Source organism: Tachypleus tridentatus, chromosome 10, assembly GCF_004210375.1.
Source record: "Tachypleus tridentatus isolate NWPU-2018 chromosome 10, ASM421037v1, whole genome shotgun sequence".
In the NCBI taxonomy this organism is placed as follows: Eukaryota; Metazoa; Arthropoda; class Merostomata; order Xiphosura; family Limulidae; genus Tachypleus; species Tachypleus tridentatus.
Window position 1 is genome coordinate 43,910,580 of NC_134834.1, and position 23,165 is coordinate 43,933,744.

General features: G+C 33.0%; 1 protein-coding gene across 1 annotated transcript in view; it reads right to left on the minus strand.

Annotated features, from left to right (window-relative positions):
* Positions 1-5,586: 5,586 nt before the first annotated feature.
* Positions 5,587-23,165, minus strand: part of LOC143229161 (RWD domain-containing protein 1) — a 55,070-nt gene continuing 37,491 nt past the window's right edge. The window contains exons 5-7 of the mRNA XM_076461079.1: positions 15,364-15,490; positions 8,286-8,348; positions 5,587-5,722 (exon numbers count right to left, since the gene is read on the minus strand). Of these exons, the coding sequence (XP_076317194.1) occupies positions 5,637-5,722; positions 8,286-8,348; positions 15,364-15,490 (276 nt within the window). The 3' untranslated portion in view covers positions 5,587-5,636. The remainder of the gene's footprint in view (positions 5,723-8,285; positions 8,349-15,363; positions 15,491-23,165) is intronic.

A 23,165-nucleotide genomic window follows, 5' to 3' on the forward strand; every position in this document is an offset into this window, starting at 1 on the left:
ATGTTATAATGGTCTAAAAGGTCTTTCTCCCTCCAGCAACAGACTAAGGAACGAGAATTACTAAAATTTGGTGCATCCATAAAGGTTAATTAAATTAACACTGATGTTTAATCTCATTACATAGATAGCACAGTGGTGAATGGTCTGATAATTCCAAGAATAGACGGAATGGTGTCTATTGGCTCCCAAATATTTGACATATACATTAAGCTAACTCTTACTCTGACTAATATCACTCATGATTATCAGAGGAACACTAAAAGTGTTATTTGTGATTGACACCCACCAGTTCGACATGTAAGAGCTGTTTTGCTGGTTGTTGAGACAGCAGCATGTGGTGAAAATGGTTATCCTCTCCATGATGGGAAGAAAACTGTTAAAGCAACCACAACCATGGACAAACCTGACATCATGTAGTATTAGTGGGTAAGCTACCTCCATTTTAACATCTTAAGGCAAAGATTTAACACTTGCCCAAATGTAGAGGTACGTGATACAACCCACTCCATCTCAGCCTAGTTTTGACCAAAAGTCACATGTATCACATTTAAAAATGAAAGAGGCAAAGTAAATCACATCTTAGACAAGGGTGTAGCAAAAGAGGAATTGGATTGTTTCTTGGAGCATTTCAGGGAAGTACAAAATGGCTGAACTTAGGAATAGGTGATGCAATGCTTGTTCTTTGTTTGGATGTTCTACACTCGATGCAATTGAAAATTTGGGCAAGATCCAATTATGAGACTGCAATACAGGCGTAATTGAGTTGCACTGATGTTTTGGGTTGGTAGGTTGAGTTCAAAGCTTGATAAATGGTTCCTTTGTGCACTTCGGTGCATACACTAATGATAATAACAGGTTGCGTGGGAAGCATACCTTCAATGACTTCAGTAGATCATAAAGATATCCTATTTGACAAGTTCATGGAGGTGACTATCTAATGATACATTGAAGTGTCATTTGGGTTTAAAAGTACTCTAACCAAAGCAGGGGCAGTTTCTATAGTGATAAGGTTTGACTTCGTGATTGTATACAGGTTGCAAAAGAGAAGAAAGCCTAAAATAGTAGGTGCAGTAGTTTTGTTTTTAACACACTGTCATATTCAATTTAATATCATATCTTGAGATTCATCAAGAGTAAACTAAAAACCAACACATCTCACCCAGGAAGAAATAGCCCACAGTAGGATTTTCTTGAACATACCATTCTATTCCATTCAAATGAGGACTTCAGCACTGCAGAATAACCACACTAGTTCTCAGCTTAAGGAGCAAGGCTTCTTTGGTCCCTCCATTGTGTTTGTGTCACAGTCAATTCTGAGGATGCTTCCACTCAGAAATCAGTCGAGAAGGGAAAACCAAAACATTTGTCTTGAGTGTAGGCAGAAGTATCACTTCAAGGTGAAATGTCTGCAACTTGCATTACAACAATATGACACAGTAACAAGTTAAAACTTGTTTTTAGGCAGATACTACAGCTCCTGATTTGACCTCCTACCTTTGGGAAATGCAGAATGCAGTTTATATCAATGAGTATTGTGGCCAGTCCAGCTCTTTCAAACCTGAGTAGTGTTTGATATGTGTTCATAAAGATTTATGAGCAGAGATGGAGTTCTTGGTTAGTACAGAAGCTGTCAGGACACTGGTTGACCCAACCACATCATCAGGCACTCCAAGTGAAGCAATCACTTTAATAACTTAACACTGAATTCATATTGGAAAATAGTTATAGACAAATTTGTGACTGAAGATGCACATTAGGTAATATCAAAAACAAAATGAAGGTAGTCATCACAAACTTAGGATATGGCATTATCATCTTTTCAAATGGATGTATTTCAAAAATTAATAGTCAATTTTTCCTCTTCAATACTGTACTTACATGGAAAAACATCTGATACCAGCTAGAACAGGCCCAGGAAAAGTCTAGCGCACAAGTGTATGTGAACGTTACAATACCTCCACGAAGACAAGTGGTGTTCTATGTTTTACTGTCGACTATGTTTAATGCATTGTTTTTGTATTATATAGTTATTGAACTAGTTTATGAAACACACTATTTCTATCCAGAATGATTTGTCCAAAGAAAAATGAAATCCAGGTGTTATAAATATCCAACTTTCAAATGAAATAGCAATGAAAACCATGGTATTGCTAATGTTACTTCTCTCATGTTATATCTAAAAGCAAGTACTTGCCTGCCAACATATCTGAAACTGCTGGTTCAGTAGTTTACATGTAATCTTGATTTAACATATTGACGAAATCTCAGTGACCTGTTAGTTAAATATGCACATATGTTTGTAGGTATAGCTAGTAAAAATATAACTAAGCAACTGCTGTCTAGGCTATCCTGAAGAGCTATGAATGTAGCCAGAGCTAAAATGCAATATTAAAAACAGAATTATATTTTCTTTATATAGTCTATGTTTACTGCCAGATAAAAGAATAGTCTACCAATGTTTTTTTTAATTTCTAGCAAGTAAGCACAGTAGTCAACATCTTTTATTTCTGTGGATACATGAATGTTTCTCTATATTAGAAGGTACACACTGGTTAAGTACTTTAAAACTGGCACCTGCATACTAGCAAGTGTAATTTGATGATTAAACAAGACCCAAGACTGTTTTTAGAACTTTGGATGGTTTGTACAAATTCCATGTCGTATCTTTTCATGTGTGTAATGCTTCTGCCACTATTGAGAGGGTTAATGGAGCTTACACTGAAAGAACTGTAACGTTGACATCACCCTGATGTTTGGCCACTTGAGTCTGCTTCGGAAAATGTTTGAATGATATCAGGTATGTATGCAGAATATTTGAACGAAACTTTATAATTTGTGAGATCAAAAGCCAATACATAGTTTTAGTAGCACAATCAACATGCAAAAGCAAGCTAATGCTCTGGTAATATGAAGGTATGCACCCAGATAGATTTGTAAAAAAATAGATGCTATGAGATTAAATCTGGAAGCAATTATGCATGAAATATAGTTTACACAATTGGAGGGCTGTTCTCAAAATCCACAAACATCCAACGAAAAGTCAACAAATCTTTCTGTTGTAACACTGCATAGAGAACTAGAATTAAATTAGTATAAATACGTATGTTTTATTAAAGTACTGTACTATCTACAAGCAGAGTAGTTATTAATTTTAAATTATATTACTAATTTAAACAATTGTATATAACAATGGTGTATTAGCTATTTCATTTACTATCATACATGTACACGTATGCAATACTGAAATAACGTTAGCATGCTCCACTCTTCTGAAGTGCTTTATCATGAATAACTTGCATACAGTGTTAATGTTGATAGCAGTGTAATAATGATTATGTATTATAGTCACAGCACTCAATCTTTCTTTGGTTTGTGTACACCTCAGGTAATTATTCAATTATTTTAAACCATGATTGCAAGTTTAGGAACAAAGATTATAGTAGCAATTTTCAAAGTGAAATTATAACAACCTCTGTTGTAATGCCAATGTACAGAAGAATAATTATTTTTGCCAATTGTGCTTTAAGATAATCGAACCAGCTTGTTTAGGTTTTGATGGGGAAAAGAAAGAAGACAATTATTTAAAGTTCTGGATGCAAGTGTGGGAAAGCATATTTTATTACTGTTATCAACCATTATGACATAGTTCTCAACATTCATTGCAGGCAATGTTTGTTAGGTATCTAATGCAAAAAAAATTCAAGATTTTATATAATGAATCAATTTTCAACTGGTGGGGCACAAACCTTTGAATGATGCTGTAATAAATTACAAACACTATAATTTTAAAAAATAAATTACAAATTAATACTCTACTATTATTGTTATTTCTTAATTTCACTACACTTTGAAGTAGAGAACCAAACAAAGGCAAGTTTGCATTTTTGTTTGGGAGAGGGGTGCATGTACCAAACATTTTTATGATGGATACAAGTAAAAAAAAAAATGTTGAGAGCTCTTGCATTATAATGAAAGGAATACCAGGTGCTGGTTTTACCTTCACTTCAGCAGAACCTATGGCTGAAGAGCCATTACTGTACAATAACATTCAACATAAGGGAGCTCAATGAAGCTACCAATGAACAGGTCTTGAAGTCTTCATGACTTATTGCTGATCAGCAAGTGGTAGGGAAGGTGTAGATGTCCAGTCTCTCCAGTTTTTTTGTAAATAGTAGTTATACTGTTACTGTTTTACTGCTTAACTCTTAGTGCAGAGTAGTTATGGTATGACTAGTTCACATTATTGGGTTACAACTACCCCCTAGGTTCATAGTAGAAATACTATATCTGATTATTGGCCTGTAAAGCATTATTTAAAAATATATGCATCCAATACTTTCACTAATGCATTCAGAGAATATTTCAGTTTGAACATTAAAATATTTGGTTGGTAATGAATTTTCTGTAAAGAGTAATGGTTTATATACCCAAATTATACTTGTAAGAGAATACAATTTGACCTGTTGTTTTAATTAGTTGCAAAAAGTAATATTTTGATAAGCATAAATCAAACAATAGTCATGATGTCATAAGTAGATTAAATTACAAGCAGAAAATGAAATTAATAAAACATAGGTTAATCATATAAAATGTAAATTTAGTACACCAAATATTTTATTTGAATATGATTGAATAGTTTTTATCATGCAGAATGAAGTATTTTGAGAATAACAGTTTATTGACTATTTGCTAACATTATTTCAATATCAGGTATAGTTAAAATCAATGTATATTGCTGAAGGCAAGAAGTGACATTTGTAGCAGTTCTCTTTAGATGTTCTAAACTAGTATTTTAATTCTTTCCCAACCATCTACTCACCTGGCAAGTAGGTAATGCTCTCTCTCACATTTCAAAAACTAGAGGATGCAATTGTTTAAAATATGACAAGAACATTCCTAACAGTACATAGTTTCAGAAGAATAAAAAAAATATAATTTTGCTTTTTTCTAATATTTCTAATAAAAAATAAATTATTTAATGTAGTTATTTGCATTCAAACTTAAAATATTTCACCTGCAATAAAATTTTTATATGAATTATAAAAGTACTATTTTTCTTATCTTACAGTTTTCACACGTCATTTGTATAATCTCTAGAACTACATAAATGAAAATTGAAAGTTTTTCAAGGTTGGTATGGTGTGGTTAGTATTACTGATTTAGAACTAAACTCTTGGAACAGTGTAACCATTTACACAAACTCCTTTACTACATATTATAGTCAAAGCTTTACTATGGTGTAGTTACTAACTTTTGTCATAATAATTTTTCTTTATGGCAGAGTTCTTATGACAGTGTTGATAAACTATTCTGGTTTACAGTTAAAATCTTTTAAATCATAGTTAGTGATTATTACAGTGATATAAAGTTGCCATTGTTATTTAGCACAACTATTATTACAGTGATGTTATACTGTTACTGGCAAATCACTACACTTTTATCACAGTGACATTAAATTATACTGTTTTATAGCTAGACATGTACTGTTGTGTAATTGTTACTAAAATGCTATGTCCTTTGAGAAAACAAACAAAAAAGAAAAGGAACTCTATCAAGCACTGGCAGAAAAAACACATACAACAAATATTAATTAGTAACAATTTTTATTAGATTGTTTACTTTTAATTCAAGTTCCTTCAAGACTCAAGATCATTGAAATCCTCTTCAAGGTCAAGATCATCAAGTTCTTGGAAAAGGGACTCGTCAACCTTCACATCATCACCTTCAATCGCAGATGAAAATGTACAAAAATAATTATTAATACAAATAAATGAACCAATTACCACTGTTATATTTATATAATTATGCTTCAATAGGGTAGTTTATAAAATAACTGCAGATAAATTAAGATATATATATATATATATATATATATATATATACTTTAATCTAATGATACTCCTACAACCTAATAATATTAAGCAAAACAGGTGCTGTTCTAAATGGAACAAAATTAAACAGGCTTGTAAGGGAAATATAAACCAGAAGCCCATGACAAATAGGGTACTTACTCAGTTTTTTGTTCTTGTACATATTTATGTTGGTGAAAGAAAACAAGCTCTTTCAAGTAAATTAGAGGAACATGAAAACTACTGTTTTTAGAAAGATGATAAAAACTGGGTTTATCATTACATGTTCAAACAACCAACCACAAAATTAATTTGGATCAATCAAAATTTACAGCATAATCCAAATTTTTCTATCTGCATAATAGAAAAGAATAAACAGAAATATCACAAAACAGGGCACACAAGCTCAATAATGAAGAAATGAAAAAAATTGTTTTACAGTAAGCTGCTATTAGTGAACCTTAACCCTTCTGGGGTTGTTTTTATGCCTATGATGATAGATCATGGGTTAAAGACCATGTCATCACATTTGTTGATTTGCAATTAAAATTTTATTGGACTACAGTTTTATGAATTGATCTCCTGAAGTTTGGTATAAAACTATGGATTATAATTACAATTTTCACATTATACATTATTTAATTTCTTAATTTGAAAGTAAATATTAAACAAACATACTTAAAATATATATTTTAGTGTTGCATGTTATGAAATGCAGCACTAGTTCAAATCAGATATCTTTGATGTCAAAATATGAAGTCCATAGTTTTGTATGAACTAGAAACAAGTTATTAATATTATAAAGCAAGAATATAAAATAAGAACCTGATATCGTTTTATTTTGCTGAGATATCTGTTATGTACTGAATCAAACATGGCAAACCCCCTGCTTACCTCTTACCATTTTTTGGAAACAGATCCTTTTATACACTTACTTCTATATGTGACATGTATCATAAGCTTATATTGTCCCCTTAGTGATTTTATCATCCATTTTCATATATAATGGTGTCCTCTCTTTCTTTTGAAACAAACCTACACGCTGATAAGTTGAGTCTTTACCCTGTTTGAGATTTTATACTTTTCTTTAAGATACAAAGTAAGCTTAGTTATTAAAATTGATAATTTATAATGGAACTCTGTGGCACCAGTGAAGTAATTTATGATTGTTTTGGTTATAAAAATGTACATATAAAACCTAAAACAGATTATTTTGTTTCACATTCCCCACTAGTGAAATTTCTTAAGGTTTCTCAAGTTATAAGAAGCAGCAACTGAGTACAAAGGTCATAACTAGAAGAGATAATTCTTTGCTTTATTTCTTTTTTTACTATTCTATAATTAAAGAAAAATACACTTAATAACTTGTTTCTAAATACTAATAATCTATACATGTATAAAATGTATAATAATTCAAATGTGAATGTAATTTTACCAAATATTAGTTCCCTAAAACCTAAATGTCAGTTCTATATTATTGGATACAGTAACATGAGTGCATGTGCTCCTCATCATTATAATTTCGGTATTGTTAGCCAGGCATAGCTGAAAGCTCAATATAATAAATGTATAATGTTATGATATTTAATTTATTTAGTGTAAACATTTATATTTTTGTTTTATAATCTGCAGTCATTCTAGAACATAAAAGGGCCTATTTTATATTCATTTCATAATTTTATATGGTGCTTATAAGATCAGTCAAACAGAGATTTGTTTGTGAAAGTAACAAAATATAGTGTTTTTCATAAGAAATGTTTTATAAAGGTATCTGGACATTACAAGGATTTTGCATATGCCATTTGAAAAGTTTCTGATGCATAATTTTTTTTTTATCTTAAAACGAAAATTACTTTGCATGTTGGATTGGCAACATGTGAAAATAAAAAAGGCACAAGAAAAACACTGCTTAACAAACATTAAAACTTAATAAAAAAAATATGATATTTTGCATATGAAAGCCTTGTAATGTTTACTGATGATATGCCAAAGTTTGTGAAGATACACTTACTAATTTAAAAGTAATACCACAAAAACTATTACATGCACAAAATGGTTATGAAGTCAGTTCCAGGAACCAAGCCTATACTGCAAGGATTAACCTCAACATACAAGATGCTGAGAAAATTTTAATCTGTCCCTTGCAACTGAAAAACTGTCAAAACAGATCAAAGTTTTCTTTGGAATGTTTAGATAAATCTAAATATTTATGCATGTTGCTTCTGCTGTGTATTACTGGGTTTTATAAATTTACTAAGTATTTTTTTTTCTTTTAATACATTACTTTTACTGTTTGTAATGGCTTAACATGTGAACACAAAGGTTGTATATAATAATTACGCCTCTACATTCTTATGCTAAACTATGGTGAGATATTATGAATTGTGCTCAAAAAAACTTTTTTTTCTAAGTGGTAAATAAAAGAAATATACATACCATCTTGACAGAACTCTAAATCTGAGAGTATAAGAGAACAATCTTTTTCAAATAGTTCTCGACCTAGAAAGGTAAACGAATTTACAGAGATATTATTGAGTAATAATACTAAATGTTGTTGTTTGACAATTAAAAATGGGCATAATATGATATTTATAATTAAGTAATAATATTATGAATAACTACAAATTACTTATAAATGGAGCTGAGAGCTGACTTGACTAGTTTCAGGTTTCAATTCATGTAAGTTCAAGCTCTCTTTTATAAAAAGACTGTTCATTATTAACCCTTGATAACATCTTAAAAAACAATTGAGTGAAAAACTATGCCACACTCATCTAGTGGGTTCTAGGTTATGAAGCTTGTTGTCAAGCAGATTTCCTTATTGCAAAACTCAATTTCACAAATACCAACCTAGGAGTCTTCAGTTTATCAAAGCTCTTAGAAGTCCACTCAACACTTGACTGCATACTTTCGTCTTATGGTATATTTGTATAAAACAGACTCAAAACTGGCATAGTAAACAGTTATCAAACTTCACTTGTTGTATTTCACTTGAGAATTCATAGCTGCCTTTTAATGTATATTCATTGGTGGTAAAATATATCAAAAGTTCAACCAAAAACTAATTAAAGAATAGTTATAAGTTCCAATGTTAGAAATTATAGGTTGCAACGAGTAACTTTATTTACGAATTTTAAGTATACCAAAACAAACAAACAAAAAAAAAACACTTATGGGTGACTGCATAATGGTCTACTGTTTAAGTAGTTTTTTTGTCATAAAACTGTCCTTTTCCCATTTCTAAAAGGCAGCTTTTAATCTAGTCTCTCTTGTACCAGTAGAGTTACAGTGTAATTTCATCAATGCGGCTGAATCATTTAAAATGTCCTCAAGCTTTCCTAAATATTCACATATAAACAAAATTACAAAATTATTTTCTTTATCAGGTTAGGAAATAATAGTGCTATTATGTTTAATTAAATTTTTTAAGGCTTTTAAGTCCTAAAATTTAAGTTTAAAGTACCTTTATATTTATCGTTCTCATCAAAAAATTTATTTTTAATTTTCAGGCAGGTATGCTACAAGCTGTATTTGACAAACATGTAGAAATTGAATGATCTTGTATCATACTGTAACTCTACTTTCTATTGTTCTATGACACATTTTAAATTTTCTGTTATTTCTCTGGATTCATTTATTAGGTTCAGTAATGACTACTGATATTTATTCAATTTGAGCATGTATATATTTAGAGAAATTAGTTTTGTAAAGAAAATATCAATTTTATTTGCACTTTTAACATTGATCAATATGAACACACAGTAAACTGACACTTTTCATGACAAGAGAACTCATCTTCTGTATTAAAACAATTTCCAACATAAAAAAAAATGCTATCTACGACAACAAAAAAAGTCACACAAATAATCTATACATGAAGATTTTAAAAAATAACACCATTAAAACACTATTAAAACCCAAATTTTGGTTGTGATATATTGATGGTACATTTGTATTATGGGTATACACTACAGATTAGATTCTACAATTCATGAGCCATCTGAATAGCCAGTATCCACTGATACAATTCTCTACAGAAGTATTAAATAAATATGATAAGCTCACATTTCTAGATATGATGGGCACCCAAACACACACACCACAGATACATGCACGTATATCTCAATGGCACATAAAACCAACAAAACAGTATAAAGATGGCTGTCATAAACTCTACAGTTTTCAAAACAAACAAAACTTTTAATCAAGGATTCTAACTAGAAATGGAATGATAAATTAAAAAAAAATAAAATTTTCAAAGAGTGTGTGTTTTCTTTTAGCATAGTCACATTGAACTAACTGCTGAGCCCTCTGAGGGGAGTCAAACCACCGATTTTAGCATTGTAAATCCATAGACTTATTACTGTACTGGTGGGCAGCCAAAATTTTCAAAGAACAAACTGAAATAATCTACTCTGTTCAGGAAAAAGTTTATTTCTTAATTTAAAAACAAATCACTTAAAATTCAGTTCTTCACTTCCATGTGTCATGTGATGGCTCTCTACTCAGAATTGTCTTTTTTAGTTCATCTATTTTTTCTTTACATGGGCTTCAGAATGTTCATTAACTGTACACATTTAAAATAAGAACTTCTCACCTTATTTTTTTAAAAAGACACCAATACATTTGTTATACCCATTACAGAAGTTATTCCCATATCTCTATGCTTACTTACAAATGATATATGCTTATAAAATCAATAGAATGTTAACAGTTTCCTACACTGAAAATGTACTTCTGATAGATACTTACTTCTGCTTACAAATAGTTTTTCTTCATTTATACTACCTGCTACATGTGCAAATTTTAACTTGTTTCTAAGTCTTGATAATCAACACCTACCCACATGTGAGGCCTTGCATGCTATCAATGCAAATGATCCTGCAGCAACCCTCCCCCCAGAAATGGGGAGGCTGGTTGGGAAATGCAAGTGCTGGTAAGTGTCTGTTGGAAATATAATTTCAGTATAGGAAAATGTTAATTTCTGATAACTATTCACAAATACCTATGACTCCACAATGAGTTAGCAGAGGGTTGGGTAAGAAGACAACCTACTTTAAAAAAAAACCAAATGAAGACCATAGGTGTGAAAATAAACAGAAGTCAACATCCATAAGGGAGACCACACCACTTCTAAGCCAGTTATACCCTTTGCCTACTTGAGAATGTGTCACAGTTATCATGTGTGTAAATCAAACATAACCACCACCATATCTACCAGAAACTGACATCCAGGGAATGGCAGGAACATGGCTAGCAAAGTGGGGGTGCACCTCCAGTCCATCAGCAGGTGGCATTGGGAATGTATGATAGTCTGTGGAAGGAGGAGGGCACCCAGCCACATTCACCAGCTTCCCAGGTAGTTTAATTTATTGTCATACCTTATCTGTTCCTTAAAAACATTGATAACAATGCATACAGGAATTATCTTATTTGTAATTACCACACTTTCTGTTTTCTTACAGTTACTACTTAAGCCATTCTTTTCACTTTCATTAATAACTTTATCAAAAATATTTTGCAGCTTTTCTTCTGAATCAACTATTATAAGTGTCATCGACATAATGCAAGGTGTTCAGATTCTATCCACCAACAATTAATCCTCAATCTTTTTTAGAATTTTCTCACTATACAAATTAAATGTCAGATGAAATCATTTAATTTATTTTCTATCTTCATTTCTGCAGTTTGGTTCCAATACTCAAAATTCTCCAGTCTTTACCACTAATATGTTTTTTCAAGAATCTTCATTGACTTCATATGCTTGATTTTATCAAAAGCTTTGATATAAGTAATAAAACAGAAGAAAAAGTTCTTTTTCATTTCTATTCTCCTTTCTGAAAGTATTTTTACCATAAAGATAGCATTTCTTGTTTCATAAATTTTAATAAATCCATATTGAGTTTGTACTCTACAGTCTTATTCCACTTCTCATTCTTATCATCAATGCCTTTATAATACGATCTTTGTGACATGGCCTATGAAGCAGACAGTTCGATGGTGTTCAGATTCAATGGTTCCAGATCCTAAGGAGTGTGCAGTAAAATCAATTTAATAAAACCCTTGGGTATTCCAGTTTCATAAATCTCACTAAAAGTACTTGTTAACTTTTCCATACCAAATTCTTCTAAACATTTTATTTGTTCTACTGTAATTTAGTCTAGTTTTGTAGCTTTGTTGTTTTTCTTCTGTTGGTAACTGTTCCCATTTCTGACTTAAGAATTTTCAATTGATCCACATTCATCTTAACAGATTACTTTATTTCAAAAACAGATTGTATATATTTTCAATTATTATCTTGTACCATAACTAAATCACTATTCTCAACTTTTAGAAATCCACTTGTAGTGCATCCTTCTTTACCTGCAATTGTTTTTCAATTTCTATACATTTTTCTTTATGCCATTTTTAATTTTCTTCATTGTGCATTGATTACATTTTTTGCTAAGTTTCTTATATTCTTTCACACTATGGGTTTCATCTTCCTTCTATTTTCCACAAGGTCAAGGATTTTCTCCATCATTTATTTTTAGTTTTTTTGCCATATTTTTAATAGAATGACTTCCTTGGCTGTTTCCAACTATTTTTTTCTTAATATTCCATTTTGACATATTTTCTTCATCTTTAAGTTCTTGAAAACAGCTTTTAACTGTAACTGTACACCTTTCTTTAATGAGATCTTTTCCATCAGAAAGACATAAATGATCTTTGTTGATTTTCTTCTTAAGTTTCCTAGATCTTGATGATTCATGGGATATAGCTTCTCCCACTCATCTCTAAGTAACTTTTTGATTGTTATACTGCATTCTTAAATCTCCTATTGATGGTGATGTAATCAATTTGGTTTCTAACATTAACTCCAGGACTTTCTCATGTAAACCTTCTTCTTAGGTGGTGCTCAAACCATGTGCTTGTAATGACTAGATCATTTTTACACACCCATCACTCTATGTTATCCTTCATTTTGTCCTTCCATGTTCATGTGTTCAAACAATATTATCCATTTGCTTACAACCAATTTTGCTTTTAGATCTTCCATTACTATGACCATTTCTTGAGGTTTGCATAGTTTTTTTGCTTTATTATGGTCTTAAGAGAAATGATCAGCATTTTCTTCCTCATTTTCAACTGTCTGTGCATAATCTTAGGTTACTACAAGGTTGAAAGGTTTAGCCTTTACTTTCACAAGCATCATTCTATCAGATATAACTCAAAATCCATGCAAACACTGAGGTTTCTTCATCCAAAATCAACCCAAGTTATCTTTTATGCATATAACTTCTCAAAACAATGGTTCCTACATCCTGTTCCAATAGGTTTTACAAGATGTAGAATATTAATCTTTAATCTTTTCACTTTCTTTGACACTAAACAGTTTTCCAATAATGGTGTAGTGTCATGACACCCTGTTGTTCCTTCAACTGCTCTCTTCTGGGTGTAGACAGCAGCATACTGACCATTAGAAGTCACACATCACACGACTTTATGACTTTCCTTACTTGGCAAGGTGTCGTCCCCATTTCTATCATAAACCCCTTTCATGCTGTTATAGTTTTTTCTTGATTCATGAATTACCATATACTACACTTGGCAAAATACTGCAGTATGTTGCCATTTCTTGCTGCAGGTTGCAATGTTGAGCTAGTTTACCATGCTACTGCCCCAGTTGCACCATAAGCTCCACCATCAATCCCCAGTGGTTTCATCGGTAACTATGGCAAAGGAAGCAAATGGGAGCTGAGCCTTGCCCATGAGAAACCCAGAGACTACAACAACTAGAGAGTACTTGTCTCACTGTGAACCTGACAAATAACTGTCCTGTGGTTGGATGCAGTTTAACATCATACCCAGGGCAGTAACACACATACAATATAAAAAAACAAATTTATAGCTTACCTAACATTAAAGAATAGATTTATGAAAGTTACAAAGTAATACTACTACATAAGAAATAATAATACAGTGGAACCCCTCTAAGTGGCCATCCCTCAAATTCAGTCACCCCTTGAAAGTAGTCATTCAATCAGAGTCCCTTTTTTTGTTTACATAATCCCTAATTATGTACAGTGGAACCTCTCTAATCAGGCCAGTTTGTCTCAGTCCCAAAGGAGGCTGTTTTAGAGGGGTTCCACCATACAACACTTTATACAGCTTGAAAAACTACAATTACAAATTAGAAAAATAATAAAATTAAAATAAACTAAATTGACACCTTATTTAACATTTAAGTAACCCAAGAGTTGCTAGTGGATGCTGCCAGCCACTTGCTTTCCTCATAATTTGCAGCTAAAAATTAGGGAAAGTGGTAGAACAGCTTCAGTAGTTTACCATAACTGAAGAACATAATGTTTCCATGACCAAAGGGACAAATATTTTTGGTGGGAATCAAACCCAAGACCTTTGAATCCTGAGGTAACATCCTCTGCACGATATCTAAAAATAATTATAGATGTATCCAAAATATAAAAAAACAGGAGGGCATGTCATTCAAGAGTTAAAAAAATAATATTTCAGTATAGCAAGAATGGGGTTTCTAAATTTATGTTCTGACTTGTCAATATTTATACTACATAGTTTCATTAGTTGATTAAACAAACTCGTAGAAAAATATAAAGAAACTAAAATGGCAATTCTGATCAGTGTCATGTGACATTACGAAGTACAAATGAGAATTTAAAATATCATTTGAAGTTAAGGAATTAAAAGTTAAATATAAATATAAAACTCTGAATTATAAAATAGTTTTAATGCCAAACTTATTGATATATATGTATAATACAGTAGTTTAACTAAACTTTGAATGTAACTATAAAAATGTTGTGACAGTTTACCGACTCTTCTGTGTGCATAAGGTTAAGCTGAAAAACAAATTGATTAAAAGTAATAATCTGAAACTATAAAGAAAATATTTTGAATACTGAAATAGTTAAAATAATAGTAAATACTACTTTCAATTAATATTTTTGTGTAATTAACAAATTTAATCATAATTTAGATAAATATTGTTTATACTATATATTAATTGATATAATTAATGCTCATAGGCAATATATTATATTGATTATCTGCCCAGGTTTAGTTTTAGGTTATAATGATAAGGTTAAAATATTAAGAGACAACTCTCATTTCTATACATTTTAAAAAGTATGCTTTTTCACTGTTTTCATTCTTTGGTCCTTAAAGAAACAACCAGATTATTAACATGAGTGCTTTTTTAAACCTAAAATAAATTATTTTTAAGTTAAAAATATAGTTTTTATGGTAGATGGATTAATACTAACATTTTTAATGGTAGCATCTTCTATCGTACATTTATACAGGTTAATATAATTTTTCTCACATTAATATGCCGTTTTCTTCTCACAAAGGTAAAGTAAAATAAATCTCATATAATATAAATTTGACTTGTTAACAAAACTTATGAATGTCAATAAATTACCATGTTTCTTGTTAGGTTAATACTTTAACAATAAACTTGTTTCTACTTTATTTTAATGTTTAAACTGTAAATTACCTGTAATTTTTTTTATTGCATCTTCTTTTGTTTTTTGTTGCTTAGACAATGTAGCTCTTTCTAGGTCAAACTGAGCTTTCCAGAAGAGAAATGTTTCAATAGTCACACGAGTACCTTCAAATTTTTTCTAGAAGTAATTTGATAAATTATTACTGATCAATTAAGTAATTTTTAAAAGAAAATATTATTATAAGTAGTGTCAAAATATTAATTCCTTGTTTTAAGTCCTAAATGAAAAAGAAAATGCTGCTACAAACCAGTTTTACAATTATAATTACTAATTTAACTTGTAATTATTACAGGTAACAGGGTGGTGAGGATATCAAAATCTGTTCAATTAAAAATAAATGGATAATGCAAGACTATACATTAATCTCTTCATAATACTTTCCTTGAGCTAGCCAGCAATGAAAATGTACTCATCATAGTTTATCATTTGCTAACCAAGTTTTATGGTAATTTCATGTCCTTATATATTAAGTCAAATATATTCTGTATGCTGAAAACAAGGAATAATAAGTTGGATCTTTATTTCAGTTTGATTTTTACTGAATGCAATGTTAACATATAGTATATAAAATAAATATTTGTATTAAGAATACAATACAAAATGTGCCTCAAGTTTTCCAAGAAATATTTACAAAGTTTAGATTAAAGTTTTTGGAAGAAACATAGTTCTGCATTTAAAATAAGAAAACCTGATGAAGCTGCAGTTCTAGATAAATCTTAAATTATTCTAATTTAACAATTCCTACAGGCAATTACATGTTTATTTTTAATTCAAAAGAAAATTCTATATGAATATAGAACACACCAAAACAAGAATTCATTATAATTTAAATTCTCTTTCTTAAACCTTAATTTTGTTGTGTTTTAACTCCATAAATAAATATGTATAACACAAGTTTTGATTAACTTAAAATTTACTTTTAGGAAAACTTAACTCTCTAGGTGACTTTGTTTATGTTGCATTTGCCTTTTGTTAGTTCTCCACGTAGTCTTAAGATGCAAGTGCAGTATCTAGATTTTTAGCTGAACATGCAATTTTAGGGTACTGCTGTTTGGGATCACATCAAAATTAAAAGAGCACTTTTCACATCAATCTGATAATTTCACCATTTGTTTTAAGGTTGAGATAGAGCAAAATTTAATATTTTCTTACATGGAAAATATATTTTTGATAGATACTTTACATGAGACATCTGCATGCTATCATACAAATGATCAAGCAGCAATCCTCAACCAATAGGAATGCAACACTACTGTAACTAACATTTTCTCTTCTATGATCAGGAAATGTGAATGGAAGTAAATATCTATCACAAATACATTTTCAGTGTAAAAACATTTAACATTCAAATATAATACTTTACCTCCTCTCACAGCAAGAATCTCACACTGAGTTTGCAGAGGGTCCTGTGAGAAGAGTATTTGGGCACTCTCCCTTTAGAGAGTGCCCAAATAAACAGAAGCAACATATCCATGAGAGATCACATAACATCTGAGCCAGGTATACTCTTCATATGAGTGACAATGTCAGAATAAGGGTGGATCAAAGGAGGGACCAAAGTAAGTTAAATAAATGAAATCAAGGAACTCCTGGTGTAGAGTAGCTAGAGCTTGTTGGACTATAAATTGGAGATCTACCTCTGCTGACATCAGTTGAATCATGATAGGGATATCCAGTCCATGGCAGAAGGATGGTCCTTTACCTTCCTCCTTGGATATGGAAACTGGTAGAAAAGAGGAACCTCTGTACCAAGGACCTACGACATCCAACACAACCATTACCATATCTGTCAGGAACTGATATTCAGGAGAGAGTAGGAAGATGGACAGTAAATTGGTGTTCATCTTTAGACCAGCAATAGGTGGCATTGGAAATTTATCATTCTGTCCATGGCAGGAGGAGGGTATCTTGCAGTACACCCCATTTCAATGCTGGGTATATTTGACATATAGGTCTTATAGTGCAGATTTAAGAATAAGTGTATTTGGTCTGGTAAATCTTGCTATAAAGCAAGATCCTGAGATGCAAAAAAAGGCCCCAGCAAAGAAAAGGAGTACTTACCCATTCCTAGAGAAATAATGGTGTGCAAAATGAAGTTGGAAGACTAAATACTGTAGAAAAGTAAATGGTCAAGTGGGAAAGTTAATGTGAGCCACTTCCAATACCAGCATGAACAATGTCCTCCAATGGGTGACAGAAATGGGCAGCCAGGGACAAGGTAAAGTGACAGATTTGATATAAGAGAGACAGACTGGTTGGTAGTTTGTCATTTATTGGTGCAAAGCAACAAGGCTATCTGCACCATACATCCAGTAAAAAATAAAAGTAAAATTATTAAAATATGTAAAAATGGAATCACATTAAAACAAAAAGTACAATTTTTGAATTAAAAATTTAAATAAAATTAAAAATGCCAACAATCCTTAGAAATTTAAGAACACAACTGAGATGAACAATGACATTGGTAAAAATATGTCTAAATATGTATAAAGTAGTAACAATGGCACAACAGTAAAATGTGGGCTGTTGTGACTTGGGGACCACACAGACCACACACTGGTGCATCAGTCCCAGAAAAAAGAAAATGATGATGACATATTCCTTTTTCTGATCCTTATGGAAGCAAGATGGCCAAAGTCCAATAGAAGGTTTTTTTTCTGAAAATGCTTGTTATCATGTTGCTCACTCCAAGAAAACTGCCAAATGGCATAGAGCTGAGCCTTGAACACAGGACTGTATGAAATAGGCATGGTCATGATAGCACCAGAGCTAATGTGGTCCAGTATCCAGAAGAACTGAACAGAAATGGATAAGAAAAAAGCCAGTTAGTTTTGAATATTGACAAGAACAGGGTGAGAGCAAATGTGAAACAATTCCAGGGTCAGCAGAACTAAGTGAGTCAGTTTAAATAGTACAGTTCATGTACTGCATAGCTTCTATGTGTTTCAGGGCAAGAGAAATGGCTTACAGTTTAGCAGTGAACACAGAAAATGTGGAGAGGATCCTGTACACAACTACTGAACCACAACAAACCATGGCAAAGCCCACAGAGTCATTTAATTTCAAACTATACATATAAATGGGAATGGAATAATGGTTTGAAAGATGTTTGGCAAATAGAAGCTGATACTTCTGTATTTCTAATTATGAGTATCCTCCTCATTCAGATGGCTCAAAGAAAGGTTCCATTTGAGGATGGTAATAAGCCATGGTGGGCCAGGCTGACCAGTGGAGATAGGAACATCATCCACAGATAGACCAAATTCAGCCAACTGTACTTTGATTCAAAGGCCAAAAGGGGCAATGGCAGACTGTCCATTCTGAAAAAGCATGCCTCACTAAGGAAGGAAAACACAACCCCAGGTCGGATGCTGTGGTAAGGATCGAGAAGTTTTGCCACATACAGTAAAGACAGTTGCAAATGGCAGAGGTGTAGAGGAGGTTCATGAGACTCTGTGTACAAACTCTGGATTGGAGAAGTACAAAAAGTCCCTGTGCAGAGGCAAAGCCCTTGATGGTAAACAGAGTCCAACACCTTCAAAGCTGAGGTCCTGGCAAGGCAATAGACCAGAAACCCAAAGTCCAGTTTCAAGCAAATGAAGGAATGATAGATTTTTAGCATGAAACATCAATCTGCTCCACAAGAGCTGGAAAAGAGGACACAGAGGATGTTCAGTGTCCTTGTATAGTTGACACATAGGTGCTTGATGTATGGAATAAAGGTCAGCTTATGGTCAAAGATAAGCCTCAAGAACTTTGCCTCAGGGAGAATATCCTGTTGGCAGCAGAAGTGGATGCAAATGATTTTAGAGTGAGACAAGGTAAAACCGTTTGCTGTGGTCCACTTTAATAAACAATTGAGGGCAGTCTGTAGCTGCCACACAATAAACCTCATGCTCAATAATCAACATCAGATGTTGCAGTCGTTGACATAAAGTCTGCTTACAACTGTAAGGGGGGAATTGTCTACTGATGGCATTAATCTTTATAACGAAAAGTGTGATACTTAAAACACAGCCCTGAGGGACTCCAAGTTCCTATGGAAAAGAAGAGGAAAATGTTGAACCAACAGACTTGGAATCACAGGTCCATTAAAACATATTTAATGAAAATGGGAAAATGGCCATGGAACCTGTATGAGTGGAGTTCTTGCAACTCTTATGTAGTATCATAAGCTTTCTCAAGGTAAAAAAAACAGGAACAAGACACTGTTGCTTGATAAAGGCATCCCTAATTGACATTTCAAGCCAAATCATATGGTTCATGGTGGAGTGTTGTTGTCAGAACCTACACTAGGTGGGCAAGAAGAGATTGTTTGATTTGAGGAACCAAGTAAGACAAGCATTAAGTGTAAGATCTTACAGACACAGCTCATCAAAGCAATTGGGCTGTAGTTTGAAGGCATTTTGTGTTTCTTTGCAGGTTTAGAAAAAAAGTAAACAATAGCATTATGCCAAGCATCAGGAAAAACATTATCTTGCCAGATCCAGTTAAAAACAATCGGAAGAACAGCCAGAGAAAGATGGAGCAGAATCTGGTAGTAAATATCATCGGGTCTGACTGATGTACTGCTAGACCAATGAAGAGCAAGCTTGAGTTCCACCAGTGTAAAGGAGCAATTATATTCATAGAGAAGATCAGCCTGATAGGAAAGAGGTCGTTGCTCTGTCTTGATGGCTAAGAAAGGAGATGAGGCAGAAGTGTTAAATGCACAAGAAAAAAATTCACCAAGAGTGTCAACAATGAGATTTTAGGAACAGATTGAGAAGCTGCTTGAACAATGCAGTCAATTACTGATTCCATACAGTTGTCTATCGATGGTTTACAGACACTGGCAGGATTAAGTTCTGAGAGAACAGTGAAAGAGAGCTTGTTGGTCTGGTCCAGCTTTCACTGTAGCACATAGGTCGAGTGGCAGTAACTACAGTCAGTCTCTCTCAGTATAATAGGAAAACGATCACTGCTCCACTGGTAAGGATCAAAGTTTTGCCGCATGCAGTAAAGACAGTTGCAAATGGAGAAGCAACCTCATGTCAAAGTTATAATGTAAATGTCAATCCCCCAAAAGAAATGTAAAGGGGAGCAGATAGAGAGGTCAATAGCAGTAAAGGACTGACTAGGTATATAAAAATTAGTATAAGAACCAGTACTGAAGAGAGAAAGATTATGAACCAAAAGCATACGCTCTACAGAATGACCCCTCCCCAACAATATCAGTACCATTTCAGAAGGGATTATGTCCATTAAAGTCCCCCAAGATTAAAAAGGGAGATGGTAACTGTTCAATGAGAGTATCAAGGTCTGACTAATCATAGGTCTCCTCAGGAGAAAGGTCGAGAGAACAAACAGTGATGGTACGATCCAAGGAAACACAGATGGCTTCAGCCTTCAAGGGTGTAAAGTGGCAAAGACAGGGTGGACAAATGCTGATTAACCAGCAGTGCCAACACTCCATGCAGTGTGAAAAAGGAGAGGAGAATAGGTTAAAATTAGTAGCTCCATAGCCCTCAAATGAAAGTTGTCTCGACTGTGGAAGAAAAATAACAATATCCAAAGATGAATGATTTATTGCATGAAGGTGAGAAAAGATTTCTCCAACTTGGCCAATCAAACAGCCCAAACAACTTCATTTAAAGGAAACTGAGTATGAAGAGCAGAGACAACTGGCAAAGGAGCTTGAATTAGCATGCAACTGTGGAAAAAAAGCTCTGGGAATGAAAAAAATAGACAAACACATTGACTATTTGACAAAAATAGGGAATTGAGGTAAACCCAAACTGGAAAACACAACCTTAATGGACAAAACAAAGGTAATATCAGGATGTTGGGGAGATGAGAAAGAGAAGGTATATCTCTGAAACAAATATGACTCCTTGGTGAAACAAGATTTAGAGCTGAAAGACTGTTGAGAAAGGACCAGTCTCTAATCTTCTCTAGGATGAAAAAAAAATGTGAAGATAGAAACCAAATGAAAGCAATTCCCAGTTTTATGGCACCCATGTGAAGCACATTCTGGTTGAAAACTGGATTCAGAGGTGGAGGGCAGGACATAGGATGTTGAGACAATGGAGAAATAAAATTGAAATGGAAGATCAGACCCCCAAAGACAATCTGCACAGTCCAAGTTCTAACATAAGTGGGCAAAGCAGAGGGGTCCAGCCTGCACAGGATCCAAACTCAATATGTAGTCTCTGAGACTGTTAGTTGCACCAAAATGGTGCCACAAGTACTGATGGCAAACCTCAAGAATACAAGAGGCTGGATCTAGAAAGGGAGAGAAAGGAAAAAAGGAAAAACCACAGGAAAAGGTACAGGAGGGAGTTGGGATAAACAAGAGGCCAATAAAGAAAGAAAGGTATGCAACCACTCTAATCAACTCTGGTTCAAAGAGTAAAGAATGTCCACCAAAACTTTCTGGTGCAGAAAAGGAGCCAGGCACAAATCATGCAATTAAAAGGAAGGCAAATACACCTTTGATAAAAAGCATCCTGACCTCAACAGCTCCCAACAACAGAGGAACCACATCGGTGAGGAAAAGGAGAACCAGGAGAGGCAGGCTATGGTGGATATTAAGAAAACTGAGGTTCAGAGAAGGTAACTGAAGTATTGGGGTCCAAATCCCTAAAGGACCAAACAAATAAAAATGGTGCAAATCTAGATAGGGAAACACAGAATGGTGATATACAAAAGTATAGTATTGTAGAGTACATGAAAGTCACATCATACTGACTCCCAAATGTAAATGGTCCCTAAACGACTTGTGTGAACCCCCAAACCTCCAATAAGGGAATTGAAGCACAAGATTCTGGTCCGTTATGACAGGTAAAGAATATTAGAAAACAGTAAACAAGGGTAAAACATTACAACACTAAAAAGGGAGGAGAAGGCCTGGATACCTTCCCTGAAATTAAACATGATAGTGAGACATAGACAGGAGGAAACAAGCTGTTAAATGCTTCATTCACATGTTCAAATATGCCCTCATATGGTATTAGAGTAATCACCCAGTAACTCAGAATATTACAGAAAGATAGCCAATTACCTTCAAACAAAGCTGTTACTTTTTTATAGAAAAGCCTGCTCTGAAGAACCCTAAAGCTCCAAATGCAAGCCAAAATTCAGAGAAAGTCGAAAGAAAAAAAAGGTCTGTTCAAAACAACACATGGAAGTTGAGCAAAAAACGAAGGAAATAGTAGTTTAAAAATAATCACACACATTTATAAATCCACACAAATTCGAAAAAAATTAATAATCAGTAGGAATGTATAAGCAAAAGCACATTTTATAAGTAGGACTGTCGATCGAGAAGTGATACAGGCTGCATGGAAAAGAGGATGTTAAGTTACAATAGGACTTGTGCTGTGCCCCATTCCTATAGTGGAGGGTCTCTGTGTGATCTTTTGCATGCTGGCATGGAGAAGTTTTATGTGAGTGCACATGTGGATTATTATGCTTTTTCACTGCTGGAATGGGTACAAATTATAACATAAAAATACAAATATTTATTTTAAATAGTTAAAATATCATAATATTATACATTATACATGTAGGCACAATGTATGAAGCAATGACAGGAAAACCTTGTAGGGACAAAATAAGTGATTATTTGTAGTGACAAAATAAATCTGCAACTACATTCAGAGCATTTGGAATATTGAAAAACATCAAATGAACATGACAGCCATGGGCCCAATGTAGGAGGTCCAGTGTTTAAAAACAGGTTTCTTGAATGAGTGCCTTCTTGACTGGAGATAGACAAGACCACAGTCATATGGTAAGAAGGAACCATAAC